The sequence below is a fragment of the Triturus cristatus genome, chromosome 12 (assembly GCF_964204655.1).
Source record: "Triturus cristatus chromosome 12, aTriCri1.1, whole genome shotgun sequence".
NCBI classification, from domain to species: domain Eukaryota; kingdom Metazoa; phylum Chordata; class Amphibia; order Caudata; family Salamandridae; genus Triturus; species Triturus cristatus.
Window position 1 is genome coordinate 608,796,835 of NC_140595.1, and position 14,515 is coordinate 608,811,349.

A 14,515-nucleotide genomic window follows, 5' to 3' on the forward strand; every position below is an offset into this window, starting at 1 on the left:
CCACCACAGGATAAAGACGCCATTTGTGATCTTCTAGGCATCGCTGGCTGAGTTTGTCCGCTCTGGCATTCAGAGAACCCGCCAGATGTTGAATCACCAGGGCTATGCCTTGCAGTTCCAGCCATGCCCAGAGACGCAGGGCCTATTGCCAAAGGTCCACTACCCCACCCGCCGTACTTGTTGCAGTACCACATGGAGGTGGTTTGGTCTGTGAACACTTGCAGTAGCCTTTCCTCGATGGAGGGCAGAAAGGCTTTTAATGCCAATTGGATCACTCGGCGCTTCAACAGGTTGATGTGGTGTCCAGGTTCTGCTGGAGACCAGAGTCCTCTGAACTTCACCTCTCCCAGAGGGCCGCCCAATCCCCGGAGTGACACATCTGTCACCACGGTCAGATCTGGTTAGGGAAAGGAGAGGGGTCTGCCACTGACCCAATCGCGGTTCGTAAGCAGGCCCCTCTGAGATATGGACCATGTTGGAGAGATTCCCCCGATGCTGCACCCACTGGAACGTCAGGTCCCACTGCTGGTGAGGTCAAAAGGGAGCATAGCGAACTGAAAATGCTCATGGCCCACCGTGCCAGGGTAGAAAGGAACTGAGCCAGAGAGAGCATGTTGAATTTCTCCTTCTTGAACAAGAAATTGAGAGCGTAGGTCGAGGACAGGACCAAGGCCTCTGTCCTTCTTGGGCACCAGAAAGTAGTGGGAATAGCAACCATGACCTACTTCTGGCACCAGCACTCTCTCTATGGCTCCTTTGGCGAAAAGAGCGGTCACTTCCTGGCGGACGAGAGATACGTGGTCCTCCGTCAGCCTGTCATGAGTAGGTGACATGGAGGGAGGGAGGGCTAGTCTCGAAGGGGAGGAAGTAGCCCCTTTGGACAAAATGCAAAACCCACCTGTCCTATGTTGTGGACTGCCAGTGGGGTAGGTGATGGTGAATCTTGCCACTGACTGGGTGCCATTTTTAAGTGACCCATTACATAACAATGGGGTAACCCAATAGGCCGTAGGACCTGGGTGCAAAGTGATACAGATAAATTAGTCCTAACGGTAATCCAAAGATATGGCAATTCAATTGGCCTAATCTATCCCTATAACAGTAGGCATAAACCCCTGATCCAAATGAAAATGGAAATGTACCATTCCTGAATAAAGGGCCTTGTTCTATCTTGGGTTGAAACATCGACAACTTCAATTTCTACAGCCTGGAATGACTAAATTGTCCACGAAGAGACAGTCTTGATTCATACACTCTACCCAAAAACTATGGATGGAATTGGATTTGTTCAAAGGAAAGGGTGCCAGACAGGCCCAACGCTACATATTTGTTATTGTAATTTGTTGGATGTATATTGTTATTTTTTGTATTCTGCCTTCACATCTTTTGCACATGCAGTTTTTTAAGGTTACAGGGACCTTATTGTTAGTGTGATATTTCACTTGTATAAAAAAGAGAAATTCAGCAGTTATAATTAGCTCAGCAAACTATAACTAGTGCCCCCGCATTGCACTGCTTATGACCTCACATATTGAAACACTCATGACGTGGTCAGTGACATAACTGAGGACATCTCAAATGACATCAGTGGTTTTTAAAAGCCAATTCCTAACTATAACGTCCTTGTAACCTTTGTTTTTTTCAATTTGTAAGGTTTTTTTAAATTCCATTTGTTAATTGTAAGGTCCATTTAAATACTACACAACCATTTATTACATAGTCCTGAGTTTGAAAATAAAGCTAGCCATTACTTAAATTGTGTAATCACTCCTCAACTTAAAAAAAAAAATGTGTCTCTTTGACACACTTCCCCCCCCATACACACTTACCTCAGTGAACGCAACAATCCAGTGTAACCAGTAGGTCACAAGTTCGCAGCACATTCTAGAAGGAACATGCTACTTCCAAATGAGATACAGCAGGTGTGGTTTCCTCCACAGAATCCACCTGGTTTCCGAAGAGATGGGAGACATCAAAGGGCATGTCCATGAGTAAGAACTGGACATCCCCTGAAAAAACAGTCATCCTCATACAGGCATGGCGTCGCAGGACCACTGTCAATAAAACTGCTCTGCCTAGTGAGTCGGTGGTGTTAAGCCCACAACGGATGGTGAACTTCCCGGCATCCCTCCAAAGGCAACAGCCTGGGAGAGCACGGCCAGGCCTCCTCTGGGGCCGTCGGCAGCACCTGCACAACTGTATACCACAGGGCATGGGAATAGCGGCCCAAAAGGCATGCAGTGTTTACAGACACTGTGCCAGGCTGGCGGAAGAAAACATCTTCTTTCCAAGATTGTCCAGCCTCTTTGATTTCCTGTCTGGGGGGCTAGTAGGGAATGCATCAGGATTTAAGTGGGATGTGGAGGCTTGGACCACCAAGCTCTCTGGGGTAGGGTATTGTTTGAGGAAAGTTGGGCCTCCTGGAGCGGGCGGTGGTGCCGGGCAACCTTCCAGTTCATAGGAGCCCCTGTGCTCTGCTTGAACCAAGTCCCAAGCAGGACGTCAGTAAATGCCTCATTGAAATGGAGAAGGGGTTCTGATATAGACACTCCCGGCTGAAGCACTTCCATCACGATATTAGTCTTGACTGCCACGGAGGGCAGGCTAAGGTCCAGGACCTCAGCTGCCCTCCACATCACCATTGTGAATGAAGCTCTCTCTCTTCCGTAGCCACGGACAGGGGAGAAAGCATGCCAGTATCTAAAAAAGTATCCAGTCCACTGGCTTCACCTAGATCCTCAGCAAAGTCCTGTTTTTCTCAATAAGGCTGGTATTCTTCAGGGTCCAGTGACCCCTCCCAATCCTCCCCAAGTCTTAGTTCGTAAGAATGGGGTTCAGGGTTCGGTCGGGAAGGCATGGCTCCAGTCAGCGCCAGATCCAGTGTCGGACGATTCTTCTCCGGTTCTGTGTCGGAGTTGGGTATGGCCCTGGCAGTGGCACCGGGAGCGTCGGCCTCAGGATCGGCAACGGGAAAGGTCAAGGTGGTACGACCAGTGCCGATCTGAATCCATCTTTGGAGCCTGACTGGTGGTGTAGCTGCTGGTGTGGAACTAGAAGGGGCCCCCCTCGAACCAGCGGAGCCTAGAGGCGCGTCACAGGGAACTGGCCACCCAAAGATGAGGTGCATGGCATCATAAAACTCTCAATTGGGTGGGGGTCACTTCGGGTCTCGGAAACTCGGGCAGGAGCGGATCAGGCCAGATACTAGCTCCTCCGCGGAACCAGGCCTCGAATGGCGATGCTCCCTTGTCTTGTTGGCCGACAGATGAGGTTATGTCGAAGTATGCTTCAACAACTTCTTTTGGGACTTAGACTTACTTGTTGGCTCGAAGACTTCAAATGCGATGACAACTTCGGGCTCCGCGACTGCTCCCTTCCTCTCGCCCTAGGAATGCAATCTTCACCGTGTCGCACGTCGAGCTGAAATGAGCTTGAGGGAGCACTTCCTCAAGGTCTTTGGGTGCATAGTACAGCAGTCAGAGCAGGTCTTTGGGTCGTGATCCCACTTGAGGCACCAAAGGCACACAAGGTGCGGGTCCGTCACCGACAGCTGCCGGTGACAGGTGCCGCAGGGCTTGAAGCTGGCCTTCTTGGAGGACATTCCTACCACACCAGGAGGTAAACCTCAAAAAAGACTGACAAAACGTCGAAGAAACCTAGTCAAAAATTACTAAAGGTTAGCTCTTCCCAGATCCGCGCTGGCTGGTGCGGAAAGAAGAGAAGTCAGTGCACTTGGGTGTTGTCTATATAGGCACAGCGAACATCACTTCCAGCACAGACGACATCGACGATACCCACGGAGCCAAACGACAACACCTACTGGTGCGCAGGTGTACATCTCATGAAAAAGTTGCAGGTCCAGTCTAGCACCTGGGGATAATTCTCAGGTAATAAAATCTGCAGCTAGAATTCTCTATCAGATCATCCATTTAAATTTCCACAAAGCCCTATGGCTAAGCTGGTTAGTCCTTATTATAATTATAATGATATATACCCAAACGCATCACACCACATGGCACTGCACCCCATAACACAATACCACCTCGGTGGTCATCACGCACAACATGAAAATACTTACAACATAGGCTCAAAACAAAAACAAAACAAAAACAATAGCTTTCCAACCACAGACCCTACCAGGTGCAGGTTGCCATACACATGTGCAAATGCCGCACATAGGGGTAGCAAGCATTATACAAATGCCATGATACAATAAAGAAAAGGTACAAAAAAGATAGTTGGCATGCATTTAAACATCAACATGTTCAAATAAGGTGAAATATCCAATAATACATGTGGAAATAAAAGACTCAAAGGACGTATCCATATGTGTCACTGAATCACCCAAAAAGCAAAGAATACCAGGCAATAGAGGCGATTGGAATTTTTCAATCACATTTCTTCATCATCAATTGCAGAATCTAAAAAATGTTTCAGGCAGTGATGATAGGATTACTTATATTAAGAAAAAAAGGAAAATATATATATATATATATATATATATATTGTATTAGATACACATCATGCCCATAAAATTGTCCACTCTAGTCTACACTACAGTACACTCTGAGTCTCGAACTTGGATCTTCGGGGATGCAATATTCTTGCCATACATGAACTGACTGTAACACTGTGCCTTGTACATAATGCCTTCTACACTGTGTACTCTGGGTCACTAGCTCTTTAAGACTGTACACTCCACGACTCCACTGTACACTCCAATCTTCGCTCTTCCAATATTACATTATTGTTTGACATCACGAGGGCTTGAATTAGCTGAAAATTGTTCATAAATTCAATGCTATTCCGAATAGTGACCGCCAACATTGGTCTTGCTCTGGGATCCAAAATATTTAAAATCATTAAAAAGGCCCTGCCTGGAAAGACTACAGTGGCTGTGTCAGCAGGTGGTTTGGTATGGTCAGAAGCTTTTTGTAGACTGTATCTCTTAGGATGGTGTGGCAAACGGACGAAGTGATAAGAGGGGTGAAGTCGAGTAATATTGCCAGTGTCTGGGAGGCAGCTTAATATTCATATAGTACCAGTAACTGCGCAGCCATTTTGAATATGGAGCACTACAAGACAAAATGAGTATTTAATGTGGGGCTGGTAATGTGGTATGAGCAACATGGTACGGTAACCATCTATCTGCTACTTAAGCGAACCGTCGCTCTATCGACCTCATGTCTAATTTGAGCAATATGCCAAAATATATATTGGAAACATCATTGCCACACATTATGGCAATTTGTTCGTTCTCACTCTCCTCTCTCTCCCTTATTCACTCAAACCCCACTTTTACAATCACTTAAGGTCTCACCCTCCCTTCGCCAAGCATTCACCTACATTTCCTGGCATTCAATACGTAGTGCAAACAGTAAAGAATTGAATGTTATGAAACAAATCTTTGGAGACTTTAATCAATACACATTTTCGATTTCCACCACCAGGCTCATTTAATCTGCTGATGTCAATGGCCGGTGCTATACTGTAGGCACTCTTGTAATCCGAAGATACTGCCTTTACTCTCTCACTCACAGTGCTGCCATTGAGTTGGTCTATCTAATGTCTTGCTGAATTCAGTTTATGTTCTGGCGAATAACAGTGGTGTAGCTTTCTGTACACATCACCATTGACTCTTCTGATGTATAGATCTTCCAATTAACAACTCTAAATAGACTTTTAAGCGGCTGCATTGTTCATTATAGAATTTTTTAGGTAGACCTTGCAACTACTTGGCGGCGCGAACTTGTGAACTAGAACTAGAAAAATATTTTTATGGTTTATAGATTCCAATAAAAAATTTGCAAAATTCCCACATTTTGGGGAGGGGGAGTGGCTGGCAAACTAGGTTTGGAAACCTGCAGGGAAGTGGGGAAATGTTTGTACAAAATGTTAAACAAGAACAACAACAAAAAGTGACTAGGTCATCCATCGGCAACAGATGATACTTACAGTTCAGGACTCCGCGATAACGTCAGGCTGTTAAAAGGTGCTGCCTGATGAGCTTCAAATGTTTAGTTCCTTCTCTTTTCACCAACAAAACATTTCTTCTTTTCCCTCTTATGCGAAAAGTCCATCTTCAGAAACAAAATGCTTCTTTTCCAGTGACCTTTTGAATGCAAGAATAAAATTCTCTTCTGCTTTGCCTCCACCAAATGCTCTCCTACATACATGCAGTTCCACTTTCAGAATGTGTAAAATGGCTAATCTCTTTCTCATGTTCTCTAAAAGTCGACAACCAACATGAAAGATAAAGTATTCTCTGTTGTGTATAGAATACGACTTGGCTATCAAGGTTCGTCCTGGAACCATGCTTAAAGTGCGAGAGAAGATAAAATGCTAGTAACACCACTTTGACCTCACCTCCAATAACACGCTCAATGGCCTGCTCAAAGTCTTTCTCGCTGACAGATGCCTTTAAATAGCGAGCAGCAATCAGGGCAGCTTCATTACAGACATTGGCGATATCAGCACCTGAGAAGGAGAAAACATGACAGTGAATAAACCAAAACATTTCCATAAAGAAAGAGTAGAAAACAAGTCTACTTTCTGCTTGTGTTCTAGGTTCCCATGGCATATTAAGCACCTCTATGCAGGTTTTAAAATAAGACTGCTGAACCAATATTCAGGTAAGTTAAAGGCTTACCACATTCCTCCATTGAAGTAATTCAAGGCTTTCTCAAAACAAACAATGCTAGAAGATGTGGATCAGAATTGTTTTTCCTTGTACAGTCTCCAATAAAAGGATGCCGCAAATGCATTCTCAAACCTCCCCAATTGCCTTTAGTTTGGCACTATCTTTATATGTGCAGAATGGGTGAGCTATGTCTATTTACTTGCAATGTAGGTTCTTCATGATACCTGAACACAAATAGATCTAATCTGGAGAACCCTTAGTGAAGCTGGAGCTTGGATTTATCAGCTAAAAAATGTCCAGATGTTTCTATCACAGGGGATGAGGCCAACCAGGGTCTAATTTGGGCCTGTGATCCTGGTACACATCAGTGAGAGGGATTTTTCTAACTGTTCATGGACCCGGGTGCCGCTGAGCCATGGAAGGCAGAGTTTGTAAGTGAGAAGACTGTCTTTATAAAGTTGCTGTCCAAACCTGGAGCATCAGGGCATACCAATGAACACCTGGTGTGGAGTGAGGAGGGAGATGAGCTGGAAGAAGACATTTCCTTTCTGGGCAGAGGCCTGTTCCCCCATGACATCATGGGACTATGGGACACAGTACTTGACCTGGCCCTTGAGCCCACACATTGCTTGCCTTGTCCCAAGCCCCCCTGGATAAGGTGCCCCTTGACCTGGCAGCATTTTGGAGTGTGGAACTGTGAGTTCAGAAGGCTGATGTGGCAATGTTTATAAGTGCAGAGCTTTCTGGAGAACACACTACAACTATGACGAGGGCAACAAAGGAAGACCCTTTTGCATCAGTTGCCACAGTATCTAAAGCGCATTTCCCTTAACAGCCACAATTGTCCCTTAATGAAAGGGACCATGGACTTTACTTCACTCAACTGCAGCTTTCTGCACTGACTTGGCAAAAAAGACCGGTGCCAATGATGAGATGCTACCGAAGGCAGACTATGGAGGCCCTTAGTGGCCCAGTGCTGGGAATGAAATGTGAGGCAGAAAAAACAAAACATGCTTTGGAGACTATGACTAATGTGCCTGTGGCAGAGTTGAAAGAGATGACCTCCTTTAAACAACTGACTGATATTGTGTTTAAACTAGATGCAAAGACTGAGCTGTTGGATAATTTGAGGGGGACCCCACCTATGTCTGGGTCATGGGAGTTCCACCTGAGATCTTGCCTGACTCCATTCAAGCCTCAATGGAAGTGCTTTATGAGTTACTGCAGGGTGGAAGTGATTGTATAGTGATTAGAAAGTATACAGAATGCCATTGTGAAACCACAGAAACAAGACTGCTGCTTGGTGCTGATGGTGCTTGTGCAGTCTCAGGACTGGAGTGATGCACAAAGGAAAAAGCTAATGTCTGGTGAGACTAGGTTATTATTTGTCCGTCTTGGTGCTAATATCCTGGATTGAAAAAAGTCCTAAATGAAAATGAACAGGGACAAGACTGTAAGTGGACTCATTGCTTAAGAAGGTTTCCCAATTTGGCTAAGGGTGGGGAAACAAGGTGAGAAACAGGTTTTTGTGCAAGCTACTTTGCCCACGACCTTCTTGGTAAGGGTTGCATTTTGGTGGGTTCTTTCTCACTGAGTTGACCGTAGTTGTATCTCAACTGAGGTGGTTGGTTTGTCACTGGTAAATTAGCTACTTTCCGTACGTAATAAGATTTAAAATAAGCTGGAACGATTTAATCCACCAATATGTGTCCGTTGAGTGATATTGATAACAGCCATGAAAGCTGTGACAAGAGTACCAGATGAAACATTTACCCAGTATGCGTGGAAGAAAAGATCAGGGTAAACCGGGGAGAGGAGTTGGCCTATAACGGCTAGGGCGGTCGACCTCGAATCTGGGGAACCGGGTTCGAGTTTTGGCAATGGCGCTGAACATCCTGTGATTCTGGGCAAATCACTTAATCTCCCCGTGCCGAACAAAAATTAATGTGTGTCCTCATGTAACGCAACTGGTGCGATGTAAAGCGCTCCGATACCCGACATCGGGTCAAGTTGGCGCTATATAAAACTCCGTAGAAAAAAAATAAACAAGTAAATCTGTAGACTTCATTAAAAAAAAATCTACTACCAAATGTAACCAGTTTACATCTAAGTGGCGAATTACTGCAGCTACCTACTATTTAGACACAAATTAAGAACTACAAATCTTTATAAGAGGAGACTAATGCAGATGCAATAACCAGCACAGGATACACACCAAGACAAAAGAAGCATTTTCATGAGCACTAGCCTATCAGAAAAGCATTTACAGAATAAAATGATAGAGTGGTGGAAAACGGACACACCAAAACATCCATCTGGCCTTAACAGGGCCTGAAAAAATTCAACTAGAAATAGAGCAAAACATCAATTTGCCTTGTAAAGACTAAGATTGTTTCAAGTGGTCATATAGGGCACCTATATAGCACTCTCAAAAAATGTGAGAAATCAATTAGACGGCACCCAGTGGAAGGGTTCAGTCAAGTGATTGCAGTGACTCCCTTAGCAACCATTAGGAATGAGCTAGGACTGGTAGTAAAAAAGTAAGAGTCTCAAAGTTCCCGTTTAAAAAAAACAAAACTCTTTTTATTAATTGCAGCACTAGTTAATGACACAGTACAAGCGATTTCAGCAATATTTCAACAAAATATCTAGAATAGGAATATGTCCATCCCTTCATTGTTCACGTCGTTGTGATGTGTAATTACCGAACCTGATGTGTTCTTCAGATCTCCAACAGCGATAGGCCCCTTGCGGGCGGGTACACAGCCCTCCCCTGTAGGCATCCCATCCTCCCCACACCTGTTCCCATTTCTTAGGTTCAAAGTTCCAGTTTTTGATGGATTTGGTATGTCATTCATGCAGAGAGCAGTACTCTTTTAGAACCAATGCTGAAGACCTTGGGGTACAAAGTAAGTGCCTTGATTGACTTGTGCTGGCTCTCGTCAAAGAAACTACAAGTATTTGATCTCTTCTATATGAAAGTATTATGCAAACATGTTTTAAGAAGGAGGCAAAAAACTACTGATTGAGAATGTATAATGGAGCATTTCTAAATGAATGAATCTCATTGCAGATTGTCTAATTCCCAGCACTATGGATAGATGCCTGTCAAAAAAGTGGATAATTAGTTGGGGTAGTCAGGAGGCGTCACCAAGTAAAAACCAAGAGAGTCTATGAGCCTAAAACTCAAGGGTTCGGCGGCAAAGTCAAAGTTTCAGGCCACCTGCAATGGAAGTCCAGGTCAGATGTTGGTGAAGGGGTTGGTCCCAGTCAAGATTTTACTGTTGAACGTTGGGTCAGCATGGTCGGCTGCACCTGGAGTTCACCCTTGTGTTTGACGTCAAATGATTGGCAAAGTCCTTGGGTCAAATGAAAGCCTTGGTTCTCAACGATGTTCAATGCTACCTACAAACCAGCAAGTAGCGGGTAGTCTAGGAGCCTCTGGCTCAGAAACCATTATCTTTGTCTTTAAGACTGGCAAACTGTAGTTCTGTGGCAAGAAAGAGTACACTCCAGCACTAGCAAGGGCTCAGGACGGATAGGGACATCTTGGGGGCTAGAACTGAATCTCTTGGGCTATTCCAGCGGAACCCAGGGCAAGTCTAGGATGTACTGGTCAGCTGGACACTGTGCAGGGCTTCTAGCTTTTGTGTCTCTGAAGCTAAACAGGAGTCTAGCCAACTAGACAGGCCACTCACTGGCCCTTGACATGGGGGGAACAAGTCTAGCCCTTGGGGTCTCTCTCCACTGGTTCAACAACAGGAGCAGACCTTCTCCTTTCGAAGTCTTGTGCTGACTTAGTAGGTGCAGTCTTCTTTAGTGCAGCCTTTCTTTCTGATGTCCATAGGTGTAGCAGGTGCAGTCCTTCTGTTCTTTCCGAGTCCAGCAGTGTTCGGAGGCTTTAAGCCAGGGGTGCCACTTTTATGTCACTTTTGTGTTAGTGGGTGGGAAGGACTCACTAGCCAATGGGGCTACTATTCACATAGGTCAACCCTACTCACTTGTAGATCATTTCCTGTGTGGTTGGCACTAAACAATTCAAAAGTGCATCTCTCTGCCCAAATCAAAGTTGTTGGGACCCTTCTTCCCTGTGACAGAGCCATAGGCACATCCCGGGGTCTGTCCAGTATAATTAGCCAACCGTCCTGAAAACACAGTTCTGCAACAGGCGCCCCCCCCGGAAGAGATGCTGGCCTGTCTATCTGTACAAAGGGAAGGGCAGACTGCTATGTGATTCACATTTGCCTATCAGAGGCAGAAGCCCCTTTAAAGCCAGGCCATCGGTGGCCACAGTCCTCTGTCCATCCTGCTGGAGGAGCCAGGTGTGGGCATGGCAAAACGTTTATTTTGCAATGTTGAATCGGCAGTTTAAAGGCTGCCCGACTAGACTTAAATGGCAGACCTAGAGCCACATTTTCACTTTGTCACAGAAGTGGTGGCACAAGTGCTGCAGTCCACAGGTGACATTTAACTGCGTAGACACAGGTAAACTTTGTACCATAAACTAGGGGGGTTAAATATACCAATCCGGGATTAGCCAATTACAGATACACACTGAGGGGTCCAAAGCACATGCACTGCGTCCTGGTCAGCAGGGTCCAGGGCACTTCAGAGCCCAAAAGCCAGCAGCATCAGTCCAAAAACTGGGAGGTGAACATGCAAAAATATCCCTTTCCTTACAATGCTGAAATATTTAGATGAACCTAATGGACTTGAAGTACGGAACAAGAATACTCGGATTTACACGCGGAGCAACGTCCGTAGACCGAATACTTCAAATCACGAAACTGAGCCTGTGGGGACGTAATAGGATCCCTTGGATATATGCACTGCTGTATTGGACATCACGAGAAATTGAATCCCTTTGTGGGTTGGAATTATCACCACAAAAGAAGAACTTCTCTAAAGAGGACATAGCCTTGATAAAGTCGCGGGATGATTTCCCATGTAAGCGACGAAACACGTGTCGGCTGTCTGAAGACCCAGAGAATAAAGAAAAGAACAAGAATTCACTTGCTTGTGTTCAATTTGTGCTCATGCTATGCACTTCTATAATTATTGTGATACCATTTACGTGTGCTGAGGATTGCTATTTTGCCAGACTAACCTGGACCCGCTTGAGGGCCATCAGTATAACCTGTTGAGCGTCTACTATGCCCCACTTCTTGACACTTCATACCCTTGTGGTCCTTCGAGGGTCTGTGGTAGGTCTACAACACGGGATCATCATTACGGTTGTGATTTTAATGACATCACCGCTGGAGTAGCCTCCACTGGGCCCCTGAAGATGAGACGTAGAGGAAGGAGGGGATTGGCGGAGTGAGTGGACGGACTGGGATTTTTCGAGAGTCAGGAATCCACAGGCACATGTATATACCTATGTATCGGCAGCACATAATGAAATACCCTAAACTGACCTGTTACTACTCCCTGCACACATCCTACCTAAGGGCTGGCCAACCACGCCCGGTCATGTTGAGTTTTGGAGTGTATGGGATGGGCCGCTGTCTTGTATGGCACTTCAAAACCTGGTTCCTGGCAGATAAACAATTCACATAATTCCTAGAAAGAACTACAGACCTTCGTAGACTTGAACAAAGAAACGGTAGACTCACCTGTGACACTGTGGACCACTGGGAAGCCTACCATGTGGTGATCGCTATGTCCTAGCTGCAAGGTATAGAGAGGGAAAAGTACAGCCAGATCACAAGGTTGGAAAATAATATTTTGACCCTAATGAGGGGAAATCATGGACATCAGACTGAACAGGTGAGACTCCGCCTGGAAATTGACAGGGCCTCCCTTAGACAGCTCTCCTTGGAAGACGCTTGGCAATGCTGGATGGTCTTGGCTAGAAGAGTTAATGAGTGGAAGGATAACCTGGCTAGCTTGTTATGTTGGTTACCAGAACAAGATTCTGTGGATCGCATGGTTCCCCACCTCACAGATGGCACTGGGAGACAAGTCTTTGCTGCATCCAATACTGCGGTACAAAAGGGGGTGGTGATGAATGGAGCATCAGAACCAATCAAACACTCACACCCAGTCAACAGATCCAGGTTTGATCCATCCCCGTTCTTTAGCCCACTCTGCCACCCCAGTTCAGACATGGCCATATGCAAATCAGTCTGACCCTGTGCCTCATGGGAACAGTCCAGCCCGAACTGCCAAGCCATGCCTTCCCTTGAACGGAAACAAGCTTCCTAGGACCGGTTTCTGGCATTTCAGCCGTCTTCAGCCAGGCTTGCTTGAATCCAGTGGCAAAGTGAGCAAGGGACTCACGTCTGAGCATACCCTGCCAACTTATGGCGAACAAAGCGGTACAAAAGGGGGTGGTGAGGAACGGAGCATCAGAACCAATTAAACACTCACACCCAGTCAACAGATCCGGGTTTGATCCACCACCGTTCTTTAGCCCACTCTGCCACCCCAGTTCAGACATGGCCATATGCAAATCAGTCTGACCCTGTGCCTCATGGGAACAGTCCAGCCCGAACTGCTAAGCCATGCCTTCCCTGGACCGGAAACAAGCTTCCTAGGACCGGTTTCTGGCATTTCAGCCGTCTTCAGCCAGGCTTGCTTGAATCCAGTGGCAAAGTGAGCAAGGGACTCACGTCTGAGCATACCCTGCCAACTTATGGCGAACAAAGCGGTACAAAAGGGGGTGGTGATGGACGGAGCATCAGAACCAATCAAACACTCACACCCAGTCAACAGATCCGTGTTTGATCCATCACCGTTCTTTAGCCCACTCTGCCACCCCAGTTCAGACATGGCCATATGCAAATCAGTCTGACCCTGTGCCTCATGGGAACAGTCCAGCCCGAACTGCCAAGCCATGCCTTCCCTGGACCGGAAACAAGCTTCCTAGGACCGGTTTCTGGCATTTCAGCCGTCTTCAGCCAGGCTTGCTTGAATCCAGTGGCAAAGTGAGCACGTCTGATCGTGCACTTCAAGAATAGAGCAATGTTTCTTGCAACGCATTCGTTATCTAAATACTGCAATGCGAGATAGGCCGGGCGACATTGCTTCATGCCCCATATTTTCAGTATGGGTTTGATCCACCTCTTCCTCAGTTCCAAATAAAATTTACAGGACAACATGGATTGTTGTTTGGGGTGAGACTCCGTCACAAGTATAATTTGGTAGGTTTTAGACCAGTCATTTGGGGTTAGGAAGCTTACCAAACGATGGAATACATCGAGTCTGAGGCATGCAAGAACAAATCTATCATACCCTTGTGTTGTGTAAGATAAATATGGTTGGATAGCGGTGGTAGACCGCATCAGTTGATTAATTTGAACCGTGGGCCTTGATGCCTCGCTGGCGAATCTATTTGCCTCCATGTGGGTCATGCATTGTTTTTTTGAAAGCCTTTCTAGTGATTGAGCCTATCGTGGAAGGGTTTTGATAATATTCTGGCTGGCCCAGGTCAGTCAAATTCTTTTATGTATTTCAGCCACCTGATCTCTAAGGCATGTTCTGACTTGAGACGGTCACTTAACACGTGCCGGTTGAAAGTGGTTTTTGCCGAGGTTCAGATCCGGTGCCACAGTAGGGCAGGTCGCACCTTTATTAGGTCTGTGATGTATGTTAGCCCCAACTCAGTGTGGCAAATATAGTTTGATGTACAACATGGGACGGCCAGTAGGTACCTTAAGAATGCATACTCTACCCTGTGGATTTCATTTACATCACAATGACCTCATATCCCAGCCCCAGAGGTAGCTGTGCTAACGCACTTGGGTTGATAGATTTTAATCAGCTCTTCTGGAGGCCTCTTTCCTAGCTTTTGTGAGAAATTTACTAGGGCTGTCGTAGTTCTCATGAAGATCAGTTTCCTAGCCTTAATGGCCTGACGCCACGAGCCCTTGT

At 45.9% G+C, this 14,515-nt stretch overlaps 1 protein-coding gene across 1 annotated transcript in view; it reads right to left on the minus strand.

Moving 5' to 3' along the window:
• Positions 1-14,515, minus strand: part of LOC146776379 (mitochondrial inner membrane m-AAA protease component AFG3L1-like) — a 327,798-nt gene that overhangs the window by 53,034 nt on the left and 260,249 nt on the right. Inside the window, exon 13 of the mRNA XM_085639724.1 lies at positions 6,367-6,477. Coding sequence (XP_085495850.1) covers positions 6,367-6,477 — 111 coding nt within the window. The remainder of the gene's footprint in view (positions 1-6,366; positions 6,478-14,515) is intronic.